A 23,785-nucleotide genomic window follows, 5' to 3' on the forward strand; every position below is an offset into this window, starting at 1 on the left:
TTTTCCTGCTGCAGGCATCATGCTCTGCCGTATCTGGTGCTTTTTTCTGGGGGTACGCAGGGGTATGCATACCCCTAAACATTTTGTGAATCTTTGCAGTTTTGTCCATTTACTGTGTTTATTTTTCCTGATTTGAACTATAAAATGGTGATTTTCTTGAGTCACCCCTAAACAATTTTTTATGCATCACTTTTTTATGGATCAATTCCTTCATGGATCACTGCCTTGTTGTGGCGAAGGGGCTTGAATAACTAAGAGAAGCTATGAGCTATGCCGTGCAGGGCCACCCAAGACGGACAAGATCATAGCTGAGAGTTTAGACTAAATGTGATCCACCTGGAGAAGGAACTGGCAAGCCACTCCAGTATTTGGCCAAGAAAACTCCATGGACAAAGACAATAGGCATATAAAAGTTATGACGCTGGAAGATGAGCCCCTCAGGTCGGAAGGCGTCCAACATGCTACTGAGGAAGAGTGGAGGACGAGTACAAGTAGATTCAGAGCTGATGAAGCATCAGGGCCAAAGCCGAAAGGTCGCTCAGTTGTGGATATGCCTGGAAGCGAAAGGAAAGTCCAACGCTGTAAAGAAAAATATTGCATAGGAATCTGGAATGTAAGATCCATGTATAATGGTAAGCTGGATGTGGTCAAAAATGAGATGGCAAGAATAAATATTGACATCCTGGGCATCAGTGAACTAAAATGGACGGGAATAGGCGAATTCAGTTCGGATGACCATCATATCTACTACTGTGGGCAAGAATCCCATAGAAGAAATGGAGTGGCCCTCATAGTCAACAAAAGAGTGGCGAAAGCTGTACTGGGATGCAATCTCAAAAATGATAGAATGATCTTGATAACATCACAGTAATCCAAGTTTATGCACAAACTACCGGTGCTGAAGAAAGTGAAATTGATCAATTCTATGAAGACTTACAACACCTTCTGGAAATGACACCAAAGAACAGTGTTTCCCAACCAGTGTGCCTCCAGATGTTTTGGGACTACAACTCCCATCATCCCTAGCTAGCAAGACCAGTGGTCAGGAATGATGGGAGTTGTAGTCCCAAAACATCTGGAGGCACACTGGTTGGGAAACACTGCCAAAGAAGGATGTTCTTCTCATTATAGGGGATTGGAATGCTAAAGTAGGGAATCAAGAGATAGAAGGAAAGAACAACTGGCAAGTTTGGCCTTGGAGTTCAAAACGAAGCAGGGCAAAGGCTAATAGAGTTCTGTCAAGAGAACAAGCTGGTCATCACAAACACTCTTTTCCAACAACACAAGAGACGACTCTACACATGGACATCACCAGATGGGCAGCATCGAAATCAGATTGATTATATTCTCTGCAGCCAAAGATGGAGAAGCTCTATACAGTCAGCAAAAACAAGACCTGGAGCTGACTGTGGCTCAGATCACCAGCTTCTTATAGCAAAATTCCAGCTTAAACTGAAGAAAGTAGGAAAATCCACTGGGCTAGTAAGACACAATCTAAATCAAATCCCTTATGAATACACAGTGGAAGTGAGGAACAGGTTTAAGGATTTAGATTTGGTGGACAGAGTGCCTGAAGAACTATGGATGGAGGCTCGTAACATTATACAGGAGGCAACAACAAAAACCATCCAATGAAAAGGAAATCCGAGAAAGCAAAGTGGATGTCCAATGAGGCCTTACAAATAGCAGGGGAGAGAAGGCAAGCAAAATGTGAGGGAGATAGTGAAAGATACAGGAAATTGAATGCAGATTTCCAAAAAATAGCAAGGAGAGACAAGAGGGCCTTCTTAAACGAGCAATGCAAAGAAATAGAGGAAAACAACAGAATGGGAAAAACTAGAGATCTGTTCAAGAAAATTGGAGGTATGAAAGGAACATTTCGTACAAAGATTACCATAATAAAGGACAAAAGTGGAAAAGACCTAACAGAAGCAGGAGACAAAGAAGAGGTGGCAAGAATACACAGAGAAATTATACCAGAAAGATTTGGAGGTCTCGTACAACCCAGGTAGTGTGGTTGCTGACATTGAGCCAGACATCCTGGAGAGTGAAGTCAAATGGGCCTTAGAAAGCACTGCAAATAATAACGCCAGTGGAAGTGATGATATTCCAGCTGAACTATTTAAAATTTTAAAAGATGGTGCTGTTAAGGTGCTACACTCAATATGCCAGCAAGTTTGGAAAGCTCAGCTGTGGCCAGAGGATTGGAGAAGATCAGTCTACATCCCAATCCCAAAGAAGGGCAGTGTCAAAGAATGCTCCAACTACCACACAATTGTGCTCATTTCACACGCTAGCAAGGTTATGCTTAAAATTCTACAATGCAGACTTAAGCAGTATGTGGACCAAGAACTCCCAGAAGTGCAAGCTGGATTTCGAAGGGGCAGAGGAACCAGAGTCCAAATTGCAAACATGTGCTGGATTATGGAGAAAGCTAGAGAGTTCCAGAAAAACATCTACTTCTGCTTCATTGACTACGCAAAAGCATTTGACTGTGTCGACCACAGCAAACTATGGCAAGTTCTTAAAGAAATGGGAGTGCCTGATCATCTCATCTGTCTCCTGAGAAATCTCTATGTGGGACAAGAAGCTACAGTTAGAACTGGATATGAAATACCTGATTGGTTCAAAATTGGGAAAGGAGTATGAAAAGGCTGTATATTGTCTCCCTGCTTATTTAACTTATATGCAGAATTCATCATGCGAAAGGCTGGACTGGATGAATCCTAAGCCGGAATCAAGATTGCTGGAAGAAATATCAACAACTTTAGATATGCTGATGACACAACCTTGATAGCAGAAAGTGAGGAGGAATTAAATAACCTTTTAATGAGGGTGAAAGAAGAGAGAGCAAAATATGGTCTGAAGCTCAACATCAAAAAAAACCAAGATCATGGCCACTGGTCCCGTCACCTCCTGGCAAATATGAGAAGAAATGGAGGCAGTGAGAGATTTTACTTTCTTGGGTTCCATGATCACTGCAGATGGTGACAGCAGTCACGAAATTAAAAGATGCCTGCTTGTTGGGAGAAAAGCAATGACAAACCTAGACAGCATCTTAAAAAGCAGAGACATCACCTTGCCAACAAAGGTCCGTATAGTTAAAGCTATGGTTTTCCTAGTAGTGATGTATGGAAGTGAGATCATAAAGAAGGCCGATTGCTGAAGAATTGATGCTTTTGAATTATGGTGCTGGAGGAGACTCTTGAGAGTCCCATGGACTGCAAGAAGATCAAGCCTATCCATTCTGAAGGAAATCTGCCCTGAGTGCTCACTGGAAGGACAGATCCTGAAGCTGAGGCTCCAATACTTTGGCCACCTCATGAGAAGAGAAGACTCCCTGGAAAAGACCCTGATGCTGGGAAAGATTGAGGGCACAAGGAGAAGGGGACGACAGATGACGAGATGGTTGGACAATGTTCTCGAAGCTACAAACATGAGTTTGACCAAACTGTGGGAGGCAGTGCAAGACAGGAGTGCCTGGCGTGCTCTGGTCCATGTTGTCACGAAGAGTAAGACACGACTAAACAATAACAAACAATTTTTTAGAAGAAAAAAACACTGGCCGTATCAATGGATCAATGTATTGATCCAGCCAAATGCATCTTACAGCATTATAGCAGTCTGTAGAGGTACTCCAGTTGTGGTGGAGCACTTCCTTTGCATGCAAAAGGCTGCAGGTGGAATCCCCAGCAACTCCAGGTTAGGGCTGGAAGTCCCTGTCTGAAAACCTGGAGAGCCACTGCCAGTCTGTATTGACAATATATGCTGCATTGACAATAAACGAACTGATGTTCCTGCTTGAAGAGCTTCATATGTTCCTTGAAGCAATCTGAACATTGGCCTCTGGATGTAAATGCTCAAGGTGCAAATATGGGTTTGGAACAAACTCTTCTTTGCGATTTTGTCTAGGATCTAGCCACTCCCTCCTGCACACTATGCTGTATCAAAAACTACTTTTGGATCTCCTCTTGGTTTAAAAGGGATTTGCCTCATGACATAGAGGGGAGGTCACTGTTAAAGAAACACACACACTCACACACCACTTGCATAGATGCAACTAGCTGCACAGTTTTTTTGGATCCTGGCCTAAAGGGTTTTTGAGTTAAGGGTGTGTTTCAGCCTCTCTGTGGTCTGCCCTCTGTGTTGAGGGTTCTGGCAGCAAGCTTTTCTCTGACCAGACAGCACCACAATATTCTTGGCTCCTTGCCTTCCGGAGAAAGAGAGAGAGAGCGCTTGCTGAATTTCTCAGATCTGCAGCAGGAAGCAAATGATGAACTGGGGCTCAGTTAAAGGGCACAGAGGCCCTGTGTGTAACCATATTCATAGCACCTCTGCAAGTCAAAGAACCATTTAGGGAAGGGTTTATTGTAATCTTTGGTTGTACTTCTGTGTTGCAGATGCAGAAAAATGATTAGCACTTCCCAGTGAATCAGGGTATATTGAGAAACTGCACAATCACACACCTAGAATTATGCACTATGTCCCTTCCTCTTTGGTAGACACTCATCTCTCAACGGCGTAGGTTTCCTTCTTGGGAGTGGAGGTGGCCAGAACCTGACTTTAGCCCAATTAGTCAAGCACATCCCACTTTGGATGATCCATTTTTTTCCAAGTAAAGTAGGAATGCCCAGCCATTTTGGGGTCCAAGAGCCACATTCATCATTGGCCCGACTTCTGGGGGCCACATGCTAGAACCATACTCTTACACACACACACTCTTATATACTCACATGTACAGGACACACATGCGGGGTGTGAATGGGACAATTTGCATTCATACTGAATTCCCCCCCCCCACCTTTTTTGCTGCTGCCAAAATCAGTGTGAGAGCCAGAAATATTTCCTTGAGGGGCCAGATCAGTCAGCCTTTGTGAAAACAGTTTGGAGTGGGAGAAACCATTGGGTTTATTTTGTGAGAAACCCCCAGCTTGTAACTCTTGGTAGATTGCCTGAGAAGTGGTCCTATCCTAGCTAGACCACTGGCCCACTAGCTCAGTAATCTCCACTCTGACTGGCAGCAGCTCTCCAGAGTTTCAGACAAGGAAGTCTGTGCCTGGAGATGTCAGGGACTGAACTTGGGTCCTTCTGCATGCAAAGCAGATCCTCTAACACTGAACTACGGCCCCTTCCTCTGTGACCTTCATATGTGGCAATTTGTGGTCGTTGGCCCTGTACAAGGATGGCAGACCAGCTGGAACAGGCTCTGGTTTGGATTTCAGTCCAGACTGTAAGTGGGGTCAAGTTCTGTTTTCTGTTTCTTCTTTTAAAGAAAATGTAATTGATTGGCTGGGTTTTTATTGTTGTTGTTACAGCTATTGCTATTTGCTAATTTTATTGCTGTATTTCATAATTATTTATTGCATTTTGATTTGATCTTTTTTAAAAAAAAGAAAAGAAAATTGCTTTGCATGCTTGATACCCATAGAACATTTTTCAAATATTTCCCAGAATTGCACATTAGGACCTTAAACTGTAGCACTTTATTTTTTTTAATAATAATAATTAATAGAGAATGTGCATATTTCAACAAATAGGCAGAGTTCTCTCTGTGAGCAGAGAAACCCTATTTTGCCCCCTGCCCAGCACCCTCCAGCTCTACACACATTGCTTCTGTTCTCATTCTCTTTCTTTCTCTCTCAGGTGACATTATTTCCCGGCTGACGTCGGACACGACGATTGTGAGTGACCTGGTCTCGCAGAACATCAACATCTTCCTGCGCAATATGGTCAAGGCCACGGGGGTGATAGTTTTCATGTTCAGCCTCTCATGGCAGCTCTCCCTGGTAACCTTCATGGGATTCCCCATAATCATGCTCATGTCAGATCTTTACGGGAAGTACTACAAGGTTAGTGTTATCTGTAGCTTTTAAGCCTGACCCCAGAGCTCATTCTCAAAGCTTGTCTGTCTGTTTGCCTGTGGGAGTTCTGCTTTGGGGACACAGGCACATACTGTAGGAAGCTGCCCTTCTACCAAGTCAGGTCATTGCTCCGTCTACCTCAGGACACTGACTGGCATTGGCTCTCCAGGATTTCAGACAGGGGACATTGCCAGCCCCACCTAGAGATGCTAGGGATTGAACCTCAGACCTTTGGCATGCAAAGCAGATACTTTAACCACTGAGCTAACATCCTTTCCCACAGCAAATCTGGTGGGTCCTTAGCAATCTCCTGGCAGAGACTGTTCTGAGCAGTTTCTGAGAACTCTCCTACAGTGGTACCTCTACTTACGAATTTAATGCGTTCTGAATGCACATTCCTAAGTTGAAAAAACTTGTAAGTCGAATCCCATAGGAATGCATTGGGAGAAAAAATTCGTAAGTAGAAGCAACCCTATCTAAAAATTCGTAAGTAGGAAAAATCCTATCTAAACCACATCCAAGATGGCGGACGGAGCTCCATTCGTAAGTAGAAACATTCGTAAGTAGAGGTACCACTGTATTTTCACACACCATCTCTTGAGTGTCTCTCTCTCTCATATACTTTTTCTTCCATTTTTAACCACAAAAACTAATCATCAAAAGAAAAGAAAACATTAAAAAAAATAAATCTTCATGCTCATGCATTTTATCTTCTGAATTCAAAAAGGCTGATAGTGCACGGATTTCTGATTTTCTTCTCCAATATTGCACGTACAATTTCGGTCCTATATAGTCCAAGCCATGCACCTTGTTTTCATGGCTTCTGTAATACCAATGTAAAAAGGAGCTGCAGAGAAGCAACAGAGATGTACAGTGCTGCTGTTCATAAAATTCTGAAGGAGGAAGGCCTTGCAGAGGTCCCGTGGGGGTTTTTATTTTATTTCTTGGCCTTGGCAGTGCTGTTGTCCAGCTGCCTGCCTTGTCCTCGCTGTGGAACGGAATTGCAATCTCTCTTGCCAAAGCAAGTGGGGAAGAGGCATAAGGCAGCTGCAGGTCGTCTTACCTTCTCAGATGACTTGAAAAGAAATTAGAGCTGTCTCTAGAGAGGAAGTCCTAGGGCTGTGTCTTTGGGGCAGGGAGACTCACTTCCAAAGACTATACTGTACATACGTTATCTCTGTAGTAATGCTGTTGCATTTTCATGGCAGGCTCTCTCCCCCAGCCATCTCCTTTTAAAAGGAGGGCATAACAGCTAATACTTTGGCCACCTCATGAGAAGAGAAGAATCCTTGGAAAAGACCCTGATGTTGGGAAAGATTGAGGGCACTAGGAGAAGGGGATGACAGAGGACAAGATGGTTGGACAGTGTTCTTGAAGCTACGAACATGAGTTTGACCAAACTGCGGGAGGCAGTGCAAGACAGGAGTGCCTGGCGTGCTATGGTCCATGGGGTCACGAAGAGTCGGACACGACTAAACGACTAAACAACAACAACAACAGCTAAGTGTGTGTTGTAAGGTGATGATAACAATACTGGCCAACCCTCTCTAGGGTCCTCCATCCCCAATTCTCTGAGCTTCTCCCAGGACAGTAAGGATTCAAGAGACTGTGTATTGTTGTTGTTGTTGTTGTTGTTGTTGTTGTTGTTGTTGTTGTTGTTGTTGTTGTTGTTGTTATATCCCAGCCACTCAGGGCAGCCTCCAGCACACATGCATGTGAAGTACTGTACACTGAACTTTAAATAAACAAACATTGCGTGAATCCTAAAGGTTGCTGTTTAAAGATAGATTGTAAGCTCTCTAGAAAGCCACCCAACTTTTGATGCTGCCATCATCACTATTACTATTTCCCGCAAAAGCACATTCCCTATTTGTGGAAAACCTTTTGTATGCTTTCTTTTAAATCCGGGGCCATCTGTTTCATGGCAAGTTTCCACCCCTCCCCTCCTGCCTTGCCTGCAGGAGCTAGGATTGAGGGGGATTGTTCCCTTTCTCTTTTTTGCCAATTTGTTTTTATTGATTTTTGAAATTTTACCAAATCAGCCACAACTTAGTTAAAACAATTTTATACATTTCCCCCCAAAACTTGGTTTATTGCCACTCCATTTTGATGTGTCCTCTTGTTGCTGCTTTATTTTCCTAGTTGTTTCTGGTATAGGGGGATTGTTCTCTTCTTGCGTGTGATTTGTTCATTCTGCCTCTCCTCTCGCTGCCATAACTTGTAATACCAGTTGGGACATCTGTGCACCTGGCTAATCTTTTGTCCTTTGTGAGCTGGCTGACCTTGCCTGCTTACCTCTGTGTGAAGCCTTTGCTGCCTGAGGTCATCGGCTGCTGGATGGAGTGCTTAAGTCTGCAAATGTGCGTTTCCTGTTCTGCCTTGTCCTTCATGCTTCCCCAGCTTGGCTCCCACTGCAAATGGCCTGTCCCATGGAGCGCTACACAATCTCAGTGAGGCTCTGCAACACTGGAATCACTGAATGCCTGGCTCCCAGCCAACAGAAGCTTCTTGGCTCTCGTGCTGCAATATTAATACTACTCAGCGCTGAGGGGAAGAGGGGAGGGAGGGTGTGTTTTTGCTATATCCTGGTCTGTGGGATATGCATAGTTTATTGGCCTTTTGTTTTGGGGGGGGCTGTTAGGGATGGGGGAGAAATTTGCTTGCGGTTCAAGGACCTGCCCCCCGCGAGAAATAAAGACACAGTGACACATGGTATTAGAGTTAATGGGTAGAATAAGGCCACAACTTTATTGGTTAGAGCAGGGGTTCCCAACAAAATTTTCTCGAGGACCCCTCATTGAGCCGCTATTGTGACAAGGACTCCCATTAATTCCTAATCCTAAAATTAAAAAGTGAGAGCCAAATTAAGAGTCTTTTTATATTTTATATTTATACGTTTTTTACAGTTCTTCCTCTTCATCTGTAGGCCTTTGTCGTTTTAACGAACCACTTTTTAACCAACGGTCCATTTTTAACTACGCGAACTGTAGCTTCCGCGAAAAACAACGCTTTGTTTACAAACACTACTGTTTTGCAAAGAGGCAGCGCGCGCCAGGGAGGAGGGAGGGGAATGGAGAAGACAGGGTACCTGCGCAGTAGCGCACAAATGAAGCCGACGCGCGCAAAGCATCTTGGGCAGGTGAGCGTTAGTGGAATGCGCGCGCTGCCTCTTTGCAAAACAGTAGTGTTTGTAAAGCGCCACCTAACGGCATACAGCAGAACTACTGCCTCTATCTAATTCTAGTTTTGCGCTAGACTCTGCTCATGCAGGAAGCGGCCAAAACAAAAAATCTGTTATCATACGAAATATATTTAATATATTTTTTATTCTAATAGCATCTTGCGGACCCCTCTGGCATAGCTCGCAGACCCCTGGGGGTCCCCGGACCACCTGTTGGGAACCACTGGGTTGGAGCAAGTGAGAGGTATTGGCTTAGGCATTGGACTCGCTAGCAAGTGTGACTCCACCCCGCTCAGCGGGGGGGTCATATCAGGTTAACACCCCGAGGAAGGAGCCTGTTGATGCAAATACAACTGAAAGCTCCCCCTGGTGTCACCGGGGGTCGTGCCATGGCCCTAGCTACCAGCCGGGCGTCGGACGGGATCCACGACCGCCGGATCCCTTAAGGGGATACCCCTATAAGAGGAGGGTTGGATGATGGCCACAGCCAGTCCTCGAACACACCAGACAACTCCATATTCCAATGCGCCTACCGCCAAATACCGAAGAAGTTGTGACGAATTGCTATGCTTCGATGAGGAGCAGCAGCGAAAAGGGGCGATCTGGAGGCTGCCGCGCTCATTTGAAGCAGGTAACCCCGCCCACAGGCTGGCCCTATTGGCCAGCCAGGGCTCTGAGTGCGGCAGCAGGTATAGGTAGAGCAGGTATAGGTAGAGCCCCCCTGCTTGGTGCGTAGAGCGGGTCCCGCCTGCAAATTCCCCCCTCCCTGAAGAGGAGGGATCTTGTCTTTGTATCTTAATGAGAAACTACCTAATCTGCACTTCTCAAACCAATTCTAGTACCAGAACACAGCTAGCCTTTGGAATTTGCAGTTTCCACAATTTGGAGGTGCCTTAGTCCAACCAAACAATGTGCACAGAGATGCCTATGCATGGGGAAAGGGTGCATAAAAGTAAAAATAACCTAGAAAAAAATTCATTATCTTTGGGGAAATTGCTTGCCAAAATGTGTTTATTAGTCAAAACTGTATACAAAAATGTGTTTGTTAGGAGAAATTAGCACTAATCTGTCAATTTTCATGAGATTTCCCCCCCCCCCAATATCTGCTCCAAAAACAATTGCCAAAGAAATGGGGAGAACTCAATTTAAGCCTAGAAAAAATATAATCAAAAATAGAATTCATCCATCCATTCTGTGTGTGTGAATACAGATATATCAACATGTATTCATTCTCTCTCTCTCTCTCTCTCTCTCTCTCTCTCTCTCTCTCTCTCTATATATATATATATATATATATATATACTTTTTGTTCCATTTTTAACCACAAAACTAATCATTAAAAATAAAATATTAAAAAATCTAAACACTTTATAGTGTCTTCATGCTCATGAATTTTATCATCTGAATTCAAAAAGGCAGGTGGTGTGTGGATTCCTGATTTTGTTCTCTAGCATTGCATGTGCAATACCAACCCAAAAAGGAGCTGCAGAGAAGCGACAGAGATGTACAGTGCTGCTGCTCATACAATTCTGAAGGAGGAAGGCCTTGCAGAGGTCCCGTGGGGATTTTTATTTTATTTCTCGGCCTTGGTTGATTTACCTGCTGAGCAGATAACAACAGGGATGGGAAACCTGTGGCCTTCCAGATGTTTCTGGACTATACAACCTCTCATCCCTAACCATTGGCTACACTTGCTGATGGGTGTTTAAAATCTGGAGAGTACAAGGTTAGGAAAGATTGTCTTAAGATATGCTCTGCAGGCCCTGCTCTGGGTGCCTCTTTGTGACCCCGTGGACCAGAGCACGCCAGATGCTCCTGTCTTCCACTGCCTCCCGCAGTTTCGTCAGACTCATGTTGGTGGCTTCGAGACCACTGTCCAACCATCTCATCCTCTGTTGTCCCCTTCTCCTTGTGCCCTCCATCTTTCCCAGCATCAGGGTCTTTTCCAGGGAGTCTTCTCTTCTCATGAGGTGGCCAAAATACTGTAGCCTCAGCTTCAGGATCTGTCCTTCCAGTGAGCACTCAGGGCTGATTTCCTTCAGAATGGATAGGTTTGATCTTCTTGCAGTCCATGGGACTCTCAAGAGTCTCCTGCAGCAGCATAATTCAAAAGCATCAATTCTTTGGTGATCAGCCTTCTTTATGGTCCAGCTCTCACTTCCATACATCACTACTGGGAAAACCATAGCTTTAACTATACGGACCTTTGCCGGCAAGGTGAATCCTAAACCAGGATATTAACCTGTATAATTTGGTGTGTTCTTGTTGTTATGCCTGAATTCACTAGCCATGACTATGGTTGGTGCCAAACCTCAATATGGATTTATTGGTTTTCATTCTGATATTGTATTACCGTAGTTTTTTACGGTTTATATTAATAGGGTTGTAAGCGTCCTTGGAGGTTTTTTTTAGTAACCTGATGATGATGATGATGAGAAGAAGAAGAAAAAGAAAAAGAAGTAGTTTAGTTGCTGGGACTTGTTGGGGTCTCCCAAATTCTGAAAGTCTGGGAAACCCTGAAGTATGATCGTTCCATTTCTTGGTTATGGGACAGCCTGCCTCTCTTCCCTCCTTCTCTGTGCCCACCATTTAGAAACTCTCCAAAGAGGTCCAGAATGCTTTGGCAAAAGCAAACAACACTGCTGAGGAAACCATATCAGCCATGAAGACCGTCCGCAGCTTTGCCAATGAGGAAGTGGAGGCGAACGTCTATTCAGACAAACTGCAGCAAGTCTACAAACTCAACAAGAAAGAAGCCATGGCTTACACCTACTATGTGTGGTCCAGTGGGGTAGGTGGAAACTCTTTCCCACTGCTGCTTTGTAGCTCACTGTCTTCACCTTCATTGTCGTCATGTTTACCTGTCCCCTTATCATGGGTAGGTTCTGAGCAAACACCAAGAGCCTTATGGCATCTTAAAGACTGACAAATGTATCATGGCAGAAACTTTCAGCCACATCAGCAGATGCATGGTGATGATAATTGTTTCTGTTAAAAGTGTGTGTGTGAAGTTGCATGAGTCCCTGTCAGGGACAAAGGTGGGGTGCATATATCTATATGTATATCTATATCTATATCTATATCTATAATGATTATACAGTAATTCAGGCACGTCCAACAGGTAGATCGTGATCTACCAGTAGATCACTGGATGTCTGTGGTAGATCACTGGTAGATCACTGGCTCCCTCCAAAGAAGCTCAACAACTTTGTTTCCCCTAAAAATACTCAACATTTTAGCCCTTCACCCCCCCCCCCCAACAGGGCGTTCTTCCCACCTCAGAAAAGCTCAACAACTCTGACTTGAACCCCTAAAAAATGGGCCTTCCTCCTTCCTAAAAAATCTCAACAACTTTGACCTGAACCCCTAAAAACAGGGCTTTCCTCCTCCCTAAACAACTTTGACCTGAACACCCCAAAAGGGGGTAGATCACTGCCAGTGTTTAACTCTGTGAGTAGATCGCAGTCTCTTTGGAGTTGGCCACCCCTGCAGTAATTGTTTCATACAGAGAGAGTAGGGCTGGGCGATGTTAGATTTTCAACAGCGTGATGTATCACCAGCCAGACATTGCAGATTGGCAATATACCGTGATGTTGAAACAAGCTGCGTTGGCCCCAGCTGGCTAGACACAGGGTGAAGCTGTCGCAGCTCTCACCACCAGAACTGGAGCCCTTGAAGGCTAGGGCCAATGCAGCTGGCCCAGGCCACTGCTCAGCTGGGGGGGGGGGGCGGGAGGGCTCCCCCCACACCAGCTGAGCGATCCGATGCTGCTGAGGTGTCAGGGGTGCTCAGATGGGTGGGGCAGAGCCCCTACCTCACTGTTAGCTTGAGAAGCCAGCACTGGACTGGGGGCTCTGTTAAATGCTTGGCTGAAGGGAGTGGCAACCGGCCCCCCCCCCAGCCGAGCAGTTTAAAGATGCGGAGGGAGGAACAAGTCGTATCAGCACCTCGATGATGCAGGCTTGTTTCTCCTTCTGTGCCATATGGGGGCAGACCACGAAGTCGGTTTCACTCAGCGGTATATCGCTGGTGAAACTGCCGTGCTTGCAACTCCCTCTGCTAGCAGCACCCCCTGGATGAAGTTGCGCTGCTAGCAGAGGGACTCAGGCATGTGGCGGTTTCATCAGCGATGTACCACTGAGTGAAACCAACATTGTGGTCTTCTCCTCATACCAGTCCTGGGAAATATATCAATATATTGCCCAGGCCTAATATATATATAGAGAGAGAGTGTGTGTTACACGCCACCCCAATCCCCTTTCAGCAGTGCCAGAGGCTTCAGGGGTTCCAGGCCTGTGTTTCCTTTGGAAATAAGGCACAGCACAGTGTGTGGTATCTTCATGTTATTTGGTTTATTTACACACATATACAACCTGAAGCTAGATGAAGGGATTGTAGAGCATCCACACATTGTGTCCAGCCCGCCCTTCTCTGCTTGTCAAACCTCCCCAGAAATCCTAACTACTTTGGTCTCTGCCCACCAACACACAGCTGAGAAAGGGGCCCCTCTCCTTTTTGTCTGGCAGTCTTTGCTTTCTCTTTATGGTTTCCTTGATGGGCTGTCATGGGCACTGGTGGACAAAGGTGTGGGCGGGGGGCGGTTCGCCCCAGGTGCCATCCCGCGGGGTGACATTGCGGCTGCTCCTGCTCCCCGGGATGCTTGCCGCACACACGCGGGATGCTCAGCACTCACTGCGCACGCTGCTTGCCGCACCCCCTGACATGCGCCATGCCCCCGTGGACAGCGCACTACACCGCGCTCCCTGGGACATACGCCACTTGCTGCGTACTTCCCCCAACGCATGACATGCCCCCTGGGTCGCACGCCAGCCATGCCCCCGGATGTGGACAGCACCACTGGTCACGGCTGTTTGTATCTTAATGGCTTATTACACTCGGCTAGACCTGACAGGCTGGTTCATTAGCATAAACTACATCCAGCAGTGTTTGGCAGTTTAATCAAACTTAATTTTAACTTTTACTAAACCCAAGAATTATTGGTGCCTTACACCCACAAAACTCTGGCACAACACATAACAATATATATTTGTTGCATGATTATGACAATTAAGTGTTTATAAATATTTATATTTATGTTAGCAGATAATCTTGTGTGTGTGCATAAACGCCCCCTTGCTAACATAGGATAACATTTCATGCATCTGATAAGGTGGATTCTGGTCCATGAAATTTATTATTTTTATACTACTTCATTTATGAATCTCTTCTGATGAGGTGACTTACAATACAGTAAAATCATATACAGAACAGCTGCATATATAAAAGTGTGTGTGTGCGTGTGTATGAAAATTAGAACAATACCATACATAAAATCAATTCAAGTCCAGTGCAACTGAGAGTTAGGTATCAGTCTTGCTATATTTAAAAGGAAGACCAAACTCTGCTCTAGGGAGGAGGGAAATGCTGTTTTGTGATTTTGCAAGCACCAGGCTACAACTGCTGTGCGCAGCTGGTTCCTGCTACAAACTAGCCTGTCCCTGAGTTTGATCCTGGCCTGGATATTTATATATAGCACAGTGGATGTCTTCCTGCGATACTGTTGTACTCCCTGCATGTTTTGTTGCCAAAAGACCACTCATCCAGTCCCTATTCCTGCATTTAGCTGTTAATGAATCTGAATGTTTTACACGCTATCAGTTGTATACCAAACACATCACTAACTTCTCCTCTTCCTGGTACAGTGCATTTCTGCTCAGACCAATGCTGTGCCCACCGCCCTCTATCCCCTCACTGATTCAGTTTGTTCCTTGCCTTCATCTTCCCTACACCAGCCCAAACATGGTTGCCATTTAAGGTGAACCTCAGGAGATACTCTCTGTCTCCTGTTTTTGAATCTGGATTCTGTGCTCGGTTTCAGCTAACACTCCTCATTGTTCAAGTCAGCATTTTGTACTACGGAGGCCACCTGGTGATCACTGACCAGATGACCAGTGGGAACCTGATATCCTTCATTATTTATGAATTTGTCCTTGGAGACTGCATGGAGGTAAGTTTCACCCGTCTGAAAGCATCTGTGTCCCAGTCTTAAGAGAGCTAAAGTAACTGATCTCTGTGGAGTTTCTTTCTTATCAGGGTCTTCAGCAATCTCCCACAAACTGTGCTTGTTTTCCAGTCTTATGTGGGGCTCCAGCCTAGCCTGAGCTTCGGGTATATAGTTATATCTTCATAAATGTACTAGCAGATTTTCTATTCTACCACTGCTGTCAGAGGCAGTATGCCTCTCTGAATGCCAGTTGCTGCCAATTGAAAGTGGGGACAGTGCTGTTGAGATCAGGTCCTGCTTTCGAGCTTGCCGTAGGCATCTGGCTGGCTACTGTGAGAACAGGATGCTGAATTAGATGGGCCATATGTGCATTTGATGAAGAAGGATGCAACCAAATTTATTTATTTAATTTAAATTACAATTTAAAATGGATACTCTTGACCCACAACTCTTAGCATCCTCGACCATTGGCCATGGTGACTGGGGCTGATAAGATCTGAAGCCCAGCAACTACTTAGCTAGCTTCAAACATACACAAAATAATCATTTTTTAAAAGCACTATTGATTAAACATGACGGCTTAAGTACGTAAAAATAGCCCTGCTGAAGATCCTTAATAGTCCTGCTTCTCACAGTGGCTTCCATTGTGGAGGAGAGGGCGAGTGCCTCTCCATTGGTCTGCTAAAAGACCATCTCGTAAAACTTCCAAGTTAGATAAAAGGCGAAAGAAGGGAAGAAGGGTCCAGCACGAAAGTCCCAATGTTCAGGTGCCCTGAGCCACACATATCCTGGGCTGTCTTCACCCCCTAACAATGCCCATTAGTGAAGGCATGTCCAAAACTGAGTGAGGCAACTTGAGTAAATGCCAGCATTGGCCATGCCTTCCTGGCTTAACCACTTGGCACAGCTTTCTTTTAATTCTGAACGAACCTTCTTACAGCATGACGACTTATTTGCAAAACATATTTTCAAAAGCAGGAAATGTTCCCGATTTGTTCCTTCCTTGTTGTAAATTGAGAGGTTCTTAGAATTGTAATGTCCTCTACTTCTTTTATTTTTTATTTTAGTCTATTGGTTCAGTCTACAGTGGGCTGATGCAGGGTGTTGGAGCTGCCGAGAAAGTATTCGAGTTTATAGACCGCACGCCGACCATGGTACACGATGGCACTCTGGCCCCCGACCAGCTAGAAGGCAAAGTGGAGTTCAGGAATGTCACCTTTGCTTACCGCACTCGACCTGCAACCCAGGTCTTGCAGGTAAGCGTCTTGCGCCTGCCTTGTTGCTGCACATTTGGCTTTGGTGGCCATGGATAGCCAGTTTCTAATAGTTACTGTAAAGACTTTGGCAGTGGGAAGGGAAGATAAAATACACATATTATAAACAAATCAAAGAACTGCCATGGTCAGGGATGATGGGAGTTGTAGTCCAAAACATATGGCGAGCGGCAGGTTGGGGAAAGGCTGAAATAGCCCCTATTGGTCATGCAGAGACATCCTTTTGCTTTACAGAATGTCTCGTTCACGCTTCATCCTGGGAAAGTGACTGCGCTGGTGGGGCCCTCAGGCAGCGGGAAGAGTTCCTGTGTCAGCATCATGGAAAACTTCTACCCACTTGAAGATGGGGAGGTCCTGCTGGATGGACAGCCTATTAACATGTACGAGCACAAGTACCTGCACTCAGTGGTACGACTCGCTGGTAACCATATTCTAGCCCTTAAATGGCCCTGGGCAAGGCTGAGCCAATTCTGTTGAAGTGCAGGCTTGAGCTTCCTGAAAATATTACTTTGCTTTCAATAAGAGCAAGAAGGAGAGTTTCTAGTCCTTATGACTGTGAAAATAGGTTTGAAACCGCAGAAACCGAACAAGCTTTTGGAGGTAGTGTCCTTGCCTCTTCCCTACATTTTGCAAAACCGGAAGACATTATGAAAAATAAGATAATTTATATAGGTTGCAGAACTGATTAAATTGAATGAACCTGCTCAGAATCTCTCCCTCTTACCTTTCAAACATGAAAGGAATGTGTAGCTATTAGCCATTGAGCATCCCACTCTACAGTACCGTAGTGTTTGGTGAGAAAGTGCAGTGCAGGGGCTAATGACAGATATTTGCAAAAGGAAGTTATAAGAGGCTGTATTACTCACACAGGACAATGAAGCCATGTAATTAATGCTTGGAATTCACTCTGCTTAACAACGGATGCCTTCACAAGCAAGGATAGTCATTTAAGCTGACTCTCCTTCCTCCCTTCCCTCCCTCCTCCCTTTCTCTATGCAGATATCTCTGGTGAGCCAAGAGCCGGTCCTTTTCGCTCGATCTATTGCAGAAAATATCTCCTACGGCTTGGCCTCTGTCCCTTATGAGTCAGTCATTCATGCTGCCCAAAAGGCCAACGCCCACACGTTTATCACGGAATTACAGGATGGCTACCATACAGGTATTGAAATTCTGCTTATCTGTGTCTTCAAGAAATCAGCAGCTGAGCCCAGATTCATACTTACTTGGAAGTGGTGGTGATCTTGTGGGATGGAGGAGGAGATAAGTTCTCCTCTGCTTCTTGTGTGCACAGCTCCTAGACACCCTAAAACAAGTGTGTGCTCATGTATTTCCCCCCTCTCAAACTGTGTCATACACACATATACATATATTGGTCTTATATTTAAGCACTTGTTTAAAAACACTTACCTTTATTTAATCAAAAGCATAATTACATAGCATATTAATATAAAGAAACAATATAGTACAGTATAGAGGAAACAAGACATTCACACGAAAACTGAAATTACACACACAAAACAAATGAAAAAGGTTCAGGTTATATTTAAGCAGATTATATTTAAGCAAGGATATGCTGGAGAATCCTTGTGATTACTGACAAAGGGAATCAGTACTGATACAAGGCCTTCCCACTACCACAGTCATAAGAGTAGTGGGTAAGGGTTTGGTGTGTGTTTTTTTAATCCATCCCCTCACAGCAGATTAATATGTCCTGGTAAGGACAGAGATAGGGAAAGTCCAGCCCAATCTTGGCCCACCAGGGGTTCACGTTGACCTGTGAGGCCATTTCCCCTTAACCACACCACTTGTGACATCATGTGATAGGTGGGAGGACGAGGTTAAATCCTGCACTGGCTGTGCACCCTTGGTTTCAGCTGGAAACCGGCACACAGCCACAACAGTAGTATTTAGTGCACACGCATTGACGGATTAGTGGGGGTTAAACCCCACTCAAATTGGCAGGATTCCATGCAGACCCTTTTCTGAATGACTTGCCCTCACAATGATGTCAGATGCAAGGTGTTTTGAAATCCGAAAGTTGGAACTTTGAAGCACCTTGCAACAAAGAGTTTCCCCCTTCATTTAACAGGGGATTTGCAATGGAATCCCCTGTTAAATTAAGGGAAAAAACTTTATTTTAGCAATGCCTTGCAAGGTGCTTTGAAGTTCCAATTTTGGGACTTCAAACCTCTTGCACCTGATGTCACTGAGAGGGCAGCTGTACCCACCTGTCAAATTTGACCCACAAGGCTGATCCTGATAAGCATGTGGCTCATGAAGCAAAAAAAGTTCCCCACTCCTGCCTCACAGGAAGCCTATGAGGTCTGTCAGTTTTATTTTCACATTGCAGATGATGGAGGGGTGGGCTGAGAGTGAGAAAATGTGGCTTGCATAAGACCTCCCTGCTGACTTCTCAGCACATTTTAACCTAGGACTTCCTTGTCTGTCTTAGCCCTCCCTGCTACTTTAGATTTAATGCTGATTCCTCCCTTTCCTTTGAATCAACAGAAGCTGGTGAAAAGGGAACCCAGCTTTCTGGTGGTCAGAAGCAGAGAGTGGCTATTGCGAGAGCTTTAATCAGAAACCCACCAATCCTGATATTGGATGAAGCCACAAGTGCCCTGGATGCAGAGAGTGAACATGCGGTGAGCCTGATTGTTTGGAGGGAGTGTTCTTGTTCAGGCATAGCATTAGGGTGCCAATTATACAGTTGTAAGGGCTTGCCATACTGTGCTACCATGATGGACCCATGTTGCCCACTGTGGACTGGCAGCAGCTGTCCAGTAATTCAAGCTGAGGTCTTTCTCAGCCCTGCCTGATAATGCCAAGGACTGACCCTCAGGCCTTCTGTGCAACATCTGGTGGTTTGCTATTGAGCTATGGCCCCCCTCCTTAGAGGGAGGGAGGAATCAGGCTGCAAACATTGAGCCAGGGCAAATTCAAAGCAAAAAATACAGAGATATGGGAACCCGAGTATTGATGTGGTCTTCAGAGGCTTCAGTTTAAACTGGTTTTTTTAGATCGGCTTCCCTGCCTTGTCAACTGCAGGCTGCTGTTACTTGCCCCTGGCTGGCTATTTTCAAACCTGGTTTGTGTGTGTGTTGAGAGGGAGGAGTTTGGCGGTATTTTTGCTCTTTGTTTTAATTTACCTGTCATAAACCTCTGGGGCAGGTCTGTCTGGACATGTGCACAAGGAAATTGACACTTAAGAACCTCTTTCTATTGGCAGATCCAGCAAGCCATTTATGGGGATGTCCAGGGCCACACAGTGCTTGTCATAGCCCACAGACTGAGCACTGTGGAGAAGGCGCACAATATAATTGTTCTCGACAAGGGCTGTGTGGTACAGCAAGGGACACACAAGCAGCTCATGGAAGAAGGCGGCCTTTATTACAAGCTAGTGCAAAGACAGATTCTCGGCCATGAATCCGGCACGGGGGACAGCTGTCAGGATGGCAGCAGCTTGCCTGGCATCCGGAGAGAGTCTTCAAAGATGGGACTGGCTGAAGAGTTCAGAGTTTGATGTCATGTGTGCCGGGCTTGAAAATTTTGAACTGCACAGATGGGCTGTCACAGCTGAGCTCAGAGGTTGAAGCACTAAGGAATCCAATTGGCACCCCACTGGAAGATTCCACCTCTCCTCTTTAGCACAGCTTCACCAATGTTTTCTGTCCATTTACAGTGTTATGCACTAAATGTCCGGTGCACATGACTCCCAGCAGCCTGCTGATCTGAGAGGAGAACCAGTGGGCCAACAATTCCCACCACAGCCCCTGTATTTTCTTTCCCCACTGATACGCGTGCAAAATGTGCTGTTATTTATAAGCGGGTGTTTCTCTTAGGTGCATGTAATTGTATGGGAAGAAGGATGACCAGCGGAGGATCTCTGAGGGTGATTGTGTGGACTGGGAAGGGAAATGCTGCCTTGGGGCTAAGTCAGCAGTTGCTCTTTGGGATCACCCCAGTGCCTGTAGACACCCTTGCTAATGCCATGCCTCAAGTATGGCACCCTCATTAAAACAGACATTTTCTAGGGCCCTTGGCTCAGGTTTTGACCAGCTTACACCCAAAATTTGCAAACATGACTAGTGGTTCTAGATACCTCTGAGCTGAAGTGTGCAACTTAATATGGTGCCATATTCACATAGTGAATAATATGCATGGTGGCTTTTTAGAAGGAAGCATCCAGAATCATTCCTTTGAAAAGCCATGCTTTCAGTCCCCTAAGTGGCACTGCAGCAGGTGGGGATAAATGGTGAATTGTGTCCCTGGCCTATAAACAATTGCATATATGATAATAAACCCTGAGAGAGATTCTTCTTCCCTTGGTTAGCTTTTGATATTTGGAGGTGCACACTTTTAAAACACAAACAACTTAAATGGTTTAAATTTATGTTGGCACTTATCAGTTGTTGCATACTGTCAGTCTGTGCACCAACATTTGCAGCGAATAAGACAATCCTGTTTTCAAAACTTTGTTTTTGTGAGGGCAGTCAAGGCTTTTTCATTTGGTTTCAATGCATAAAGTCAGGCAGGAAACACACACAAAAAATTCCACTGGGAAAATTTCATATGTGAGTAAGAGCAGTGTACAATTCTTCTCCATTTGTTTCAGTGAGGTTTGCAGAAGAGACTTTCCCAATGGCTTGTCACCAGTTTTGTTTGGGGAATCCCAACAAGATCTTGTTCAAGGTGTGGGTTCTGCCAGCAATTCCAAATAACTGCTGGGGGCTGGGAACCATTTTTTACATTATTTAATTGTCAGTCATTGGCTGCCTGAATTATTCTGTTCACTTTGTTGTTTGGTGTTGTGTTTTGTTGTTGTTGTAGCAAAGCAAGGGGGCAAGGAGGAAATATGTTCTAGCTCCACTTTGCACTGCCTAATTTGACCAGGTCATTTTAAAGTTTCATAAATGATTTGGAAGAGCGCACAGGCATCCAAAAGTGTGCTTAAAGGGTCAGGTGGCAGGGTGGGAAATTACCAAAATAACTAGACTATGAATTGAGGATTGAGCAATTTTAAAAATCTTTCTCTTTCTCTCTCAAGTCTCTCCAGTTGCACTCAGTTGCAAAATAAGCTCAAGCACTTTAGCTCATTTAAATTCCTTTCTGATATTTTGATGCTGCTGTGTTTTTGGCAGGTTTTTTTGCTGTTGGCAAATTATATATAGTGATGTTTTACAAACACTTTACAAAATAAATAAAGACTACCTCTGACACTCAGCTTATTGAGAATCTTGAAGGATTGCTGTTTGCTGTGTTTTATTGGCATGGTTACCTCCACATGGGCAAGAGACTGGGCATTTGCCAAGCACACAAGACCAGCTATTCTCATTTTGCATGGAGCACTCACAAAGCTCAGTGAAACAGTGGGATAGAATTCCTGCATATTCTGCCTCAGGGAAAGGGAATCCCAGGGAGGGCCAGATGCTTGAGAGAACCCCTCTTCTCAATATATTAGAACCAGTATTCAGTGGCACACTTAGGTTATGCTAGTCTTTGGAATTAATCGTCTTATGGCAGACCTCCTTTTTCAATAGCAATTTGTATTTTACTTCAGAATGTGGTAAGCCTGCTATGATGCATTTGAGAGCCCTCCTCACTTTGCTTGGTGAGACCCTGGACCTCTGCCTCCAAAGTCCTGCAGTCTACCACTACCACTGATGGCAATTCTCACTCATGCTTTTCCAGTCACTCAAATAACAAAAGGGGACATTGTTCTTGATGGTGAAAAGTTCACCATATGTTTGGCTGCTTGGTGTGCATTTGGTCCATAGCTGCCAAGTCTCCCGTTTTTCGCGGGAAACCCCTGTATTTTAAACCGTTTCCCGCTGGCAGCCCGGATTGGAAAAAAATCCCATAAATCCCCCAGATTTCCTACCTGCCAGGGAGGCTCCATTTTGGGCGCTAGCGCCACCCAATTTCCGGTGCCCAGACCTGGGTAGCGCGGCACCGGAAGTCGCTTATATGCATGTCCGGACATGCGTAGAAGTTACTTCTGGTGCCACGCTACCCATGTCTGGGCACCAGAAATCGGGCGGCGCCGGCACCGGAAGTTGCTTCTATGCATGTCCTGGTTTAGGTTTTGCACATCTTGAGTTATGAGGGATGTTCTGTTTTTGTTTTTTGTACAGTAGCTTTCTTTTGCAAAGCAGAAAGCAAATGTACTCTAGGGCAACTTGAGCAGACTGTGTGGATTTAGCAACCCGCCTCAGGAGAGGGTTAAAAAGTTCCAAAGATTAGACTTGCAAATTAAATTCCCTCTGAATTTTCCAGTACAAACAGACTGTTGTGAAAGTGACTCATAGATCACAGATATACCCAACAAGTATGCTGAAGTCAACCTTGAAAGGATACCAGGTCAAGGGTGTGGGTGAGCATGCAGAGAGCACATTTACAAATAAATCAGGTCACATCACAGTTAAATACAAGTTGGCTGGATGCCAATTCTCCCTAATGAACAAATATCCTGTAATTATAATGGGTGGGGTATGTACTGCAAGGATGCTGTGTTTGCATACACGCAATGCACTTCTTGTAAGCGAAGATACGTATCAGCTTACGGATTCAACAGATAATGCCATAGGAATCCAAACTGCAAAAGGGAGAAAGATACAACTCAATTTTACTAAACAACAAATCAATCACAAGTTCCAGCTATATTTATCACCTTCAGTAAAGGAGGATGGTCAGTCCTTCTGATCTTCAGGTGGAAGAGAGACCTTCAGGTGGAAGGCTCCACTGATGAAACAGAAAGTCTGTCCTGAAATTGACCAATCAGGCAATATTTGTTGTAGGCCTTTGAGCCACATTGTCTTAATGAACACAAACAGAACTAACTGTGATAGTTCTTGCTTAGAAGTGTCCTTCTGCTAGCTGTGCCTCTTGTGCCATTTTCAGCAAACCCAGCAATCATTGTCCATGTGGTCCTGTAGTACTGAAGCCACATTGACCTAGTTTGCGTGCCACAGTATGTCACAGTAAATAGTTTGCCATGTTGAATGCACCCATTAGGGTTTTTCCACTTCTCCTCACTGATGCAGGAAAAAACCATAATGTCTGGCTTTAAATTACTTCTAAAACCAGAAGTCATGGTTTGTTTCATTTCCAACAAACCACAAGCTGTTCTTGGCTTACTGATTGTGTTTTACTGGGATGAAACAAACTATGATCCCTGGTTTTGGATGTAATGTGAAATCGGGATGTGATTTTGTTTCCTCAAGAAACGCAGGGAGAATGAAAGAGGTGAGATTGCATTAAACAATACACTTTGATTTACTGCGATGTGCAAATGGGGCTGCTCTGCACTTTAAGAGCTTTTGCTAAGCATTATGTGCAGTCAGACCCCATTTTCATGTTGTGTACATGCAGAGAGTGATGCCCAAACTAGACATGCAAAGTTTTACAAAGCAAGGGTTTGGAGATGACTGCTAAAGCAACAGAGGTGTGGGGAGCTAAACATTTA

General features: G+C 44.8%; 1 protein-coding gene across 2 annotated transcripts in view; it reads left to right on the forward strand.

The window, feature by feature from the left end:
- Positions 1-21,992, forward strand: part of ABCB9 (ATP binding cassette subfamily B member 9) — a 41,884-nt gene extending 19,892 nt beyond the window's left edge. For both annotated transcript variants that reach the window (XM_035099079.2, XM_060269354.1), the window contains 8 exons: positions 5,644-5,849; positions 11,636-11,833; positions 14,921-15,049; positions 16,114-16,302; positions 16,555-16,728; positions 17,320-17,479; positions 18,829-18,965; positions 19,550-21,992. In XM_035099079.2, coding sequence (XP_034954970.1) covers positions 5,644-5,849; positions 11,636-11,833; positions 14,921-15,049; positions 16,114-16,302; positions 16,555-16,728; positions 17,320-17,479; positions 18,829-18,965; positions 19,550-19,843 — 1,487 coding nt within the window. In that variant the 3' untranslated portion in view covers positions 19,844-21,992. The remainder of the gene's footprint in view (positions 1-5,643; positions 5,850-11,635; positions 11,834-14,920; positions 15,050-16,113; positions 16,303-16,554; positions 16,729-17,319; positions 17,480-18,828; positions 18,966-19,549) is intronic.
- Positions 21,993-23,785: the final 1,793 nt, after the last annotated feature.

This window comes from Zootoca vivipara, chromosome 17, assembly GCF_963506605.1.
Source record: "Zootoca vivipara chromosome 17, rZooViv1.1, whole genome shotgun sequence".
NCBI lineage: Eukaryota > Metazoa > Chordata > Lepidosauria > Squamata > Lacertidae > Zootoca > Zootoca vivipara.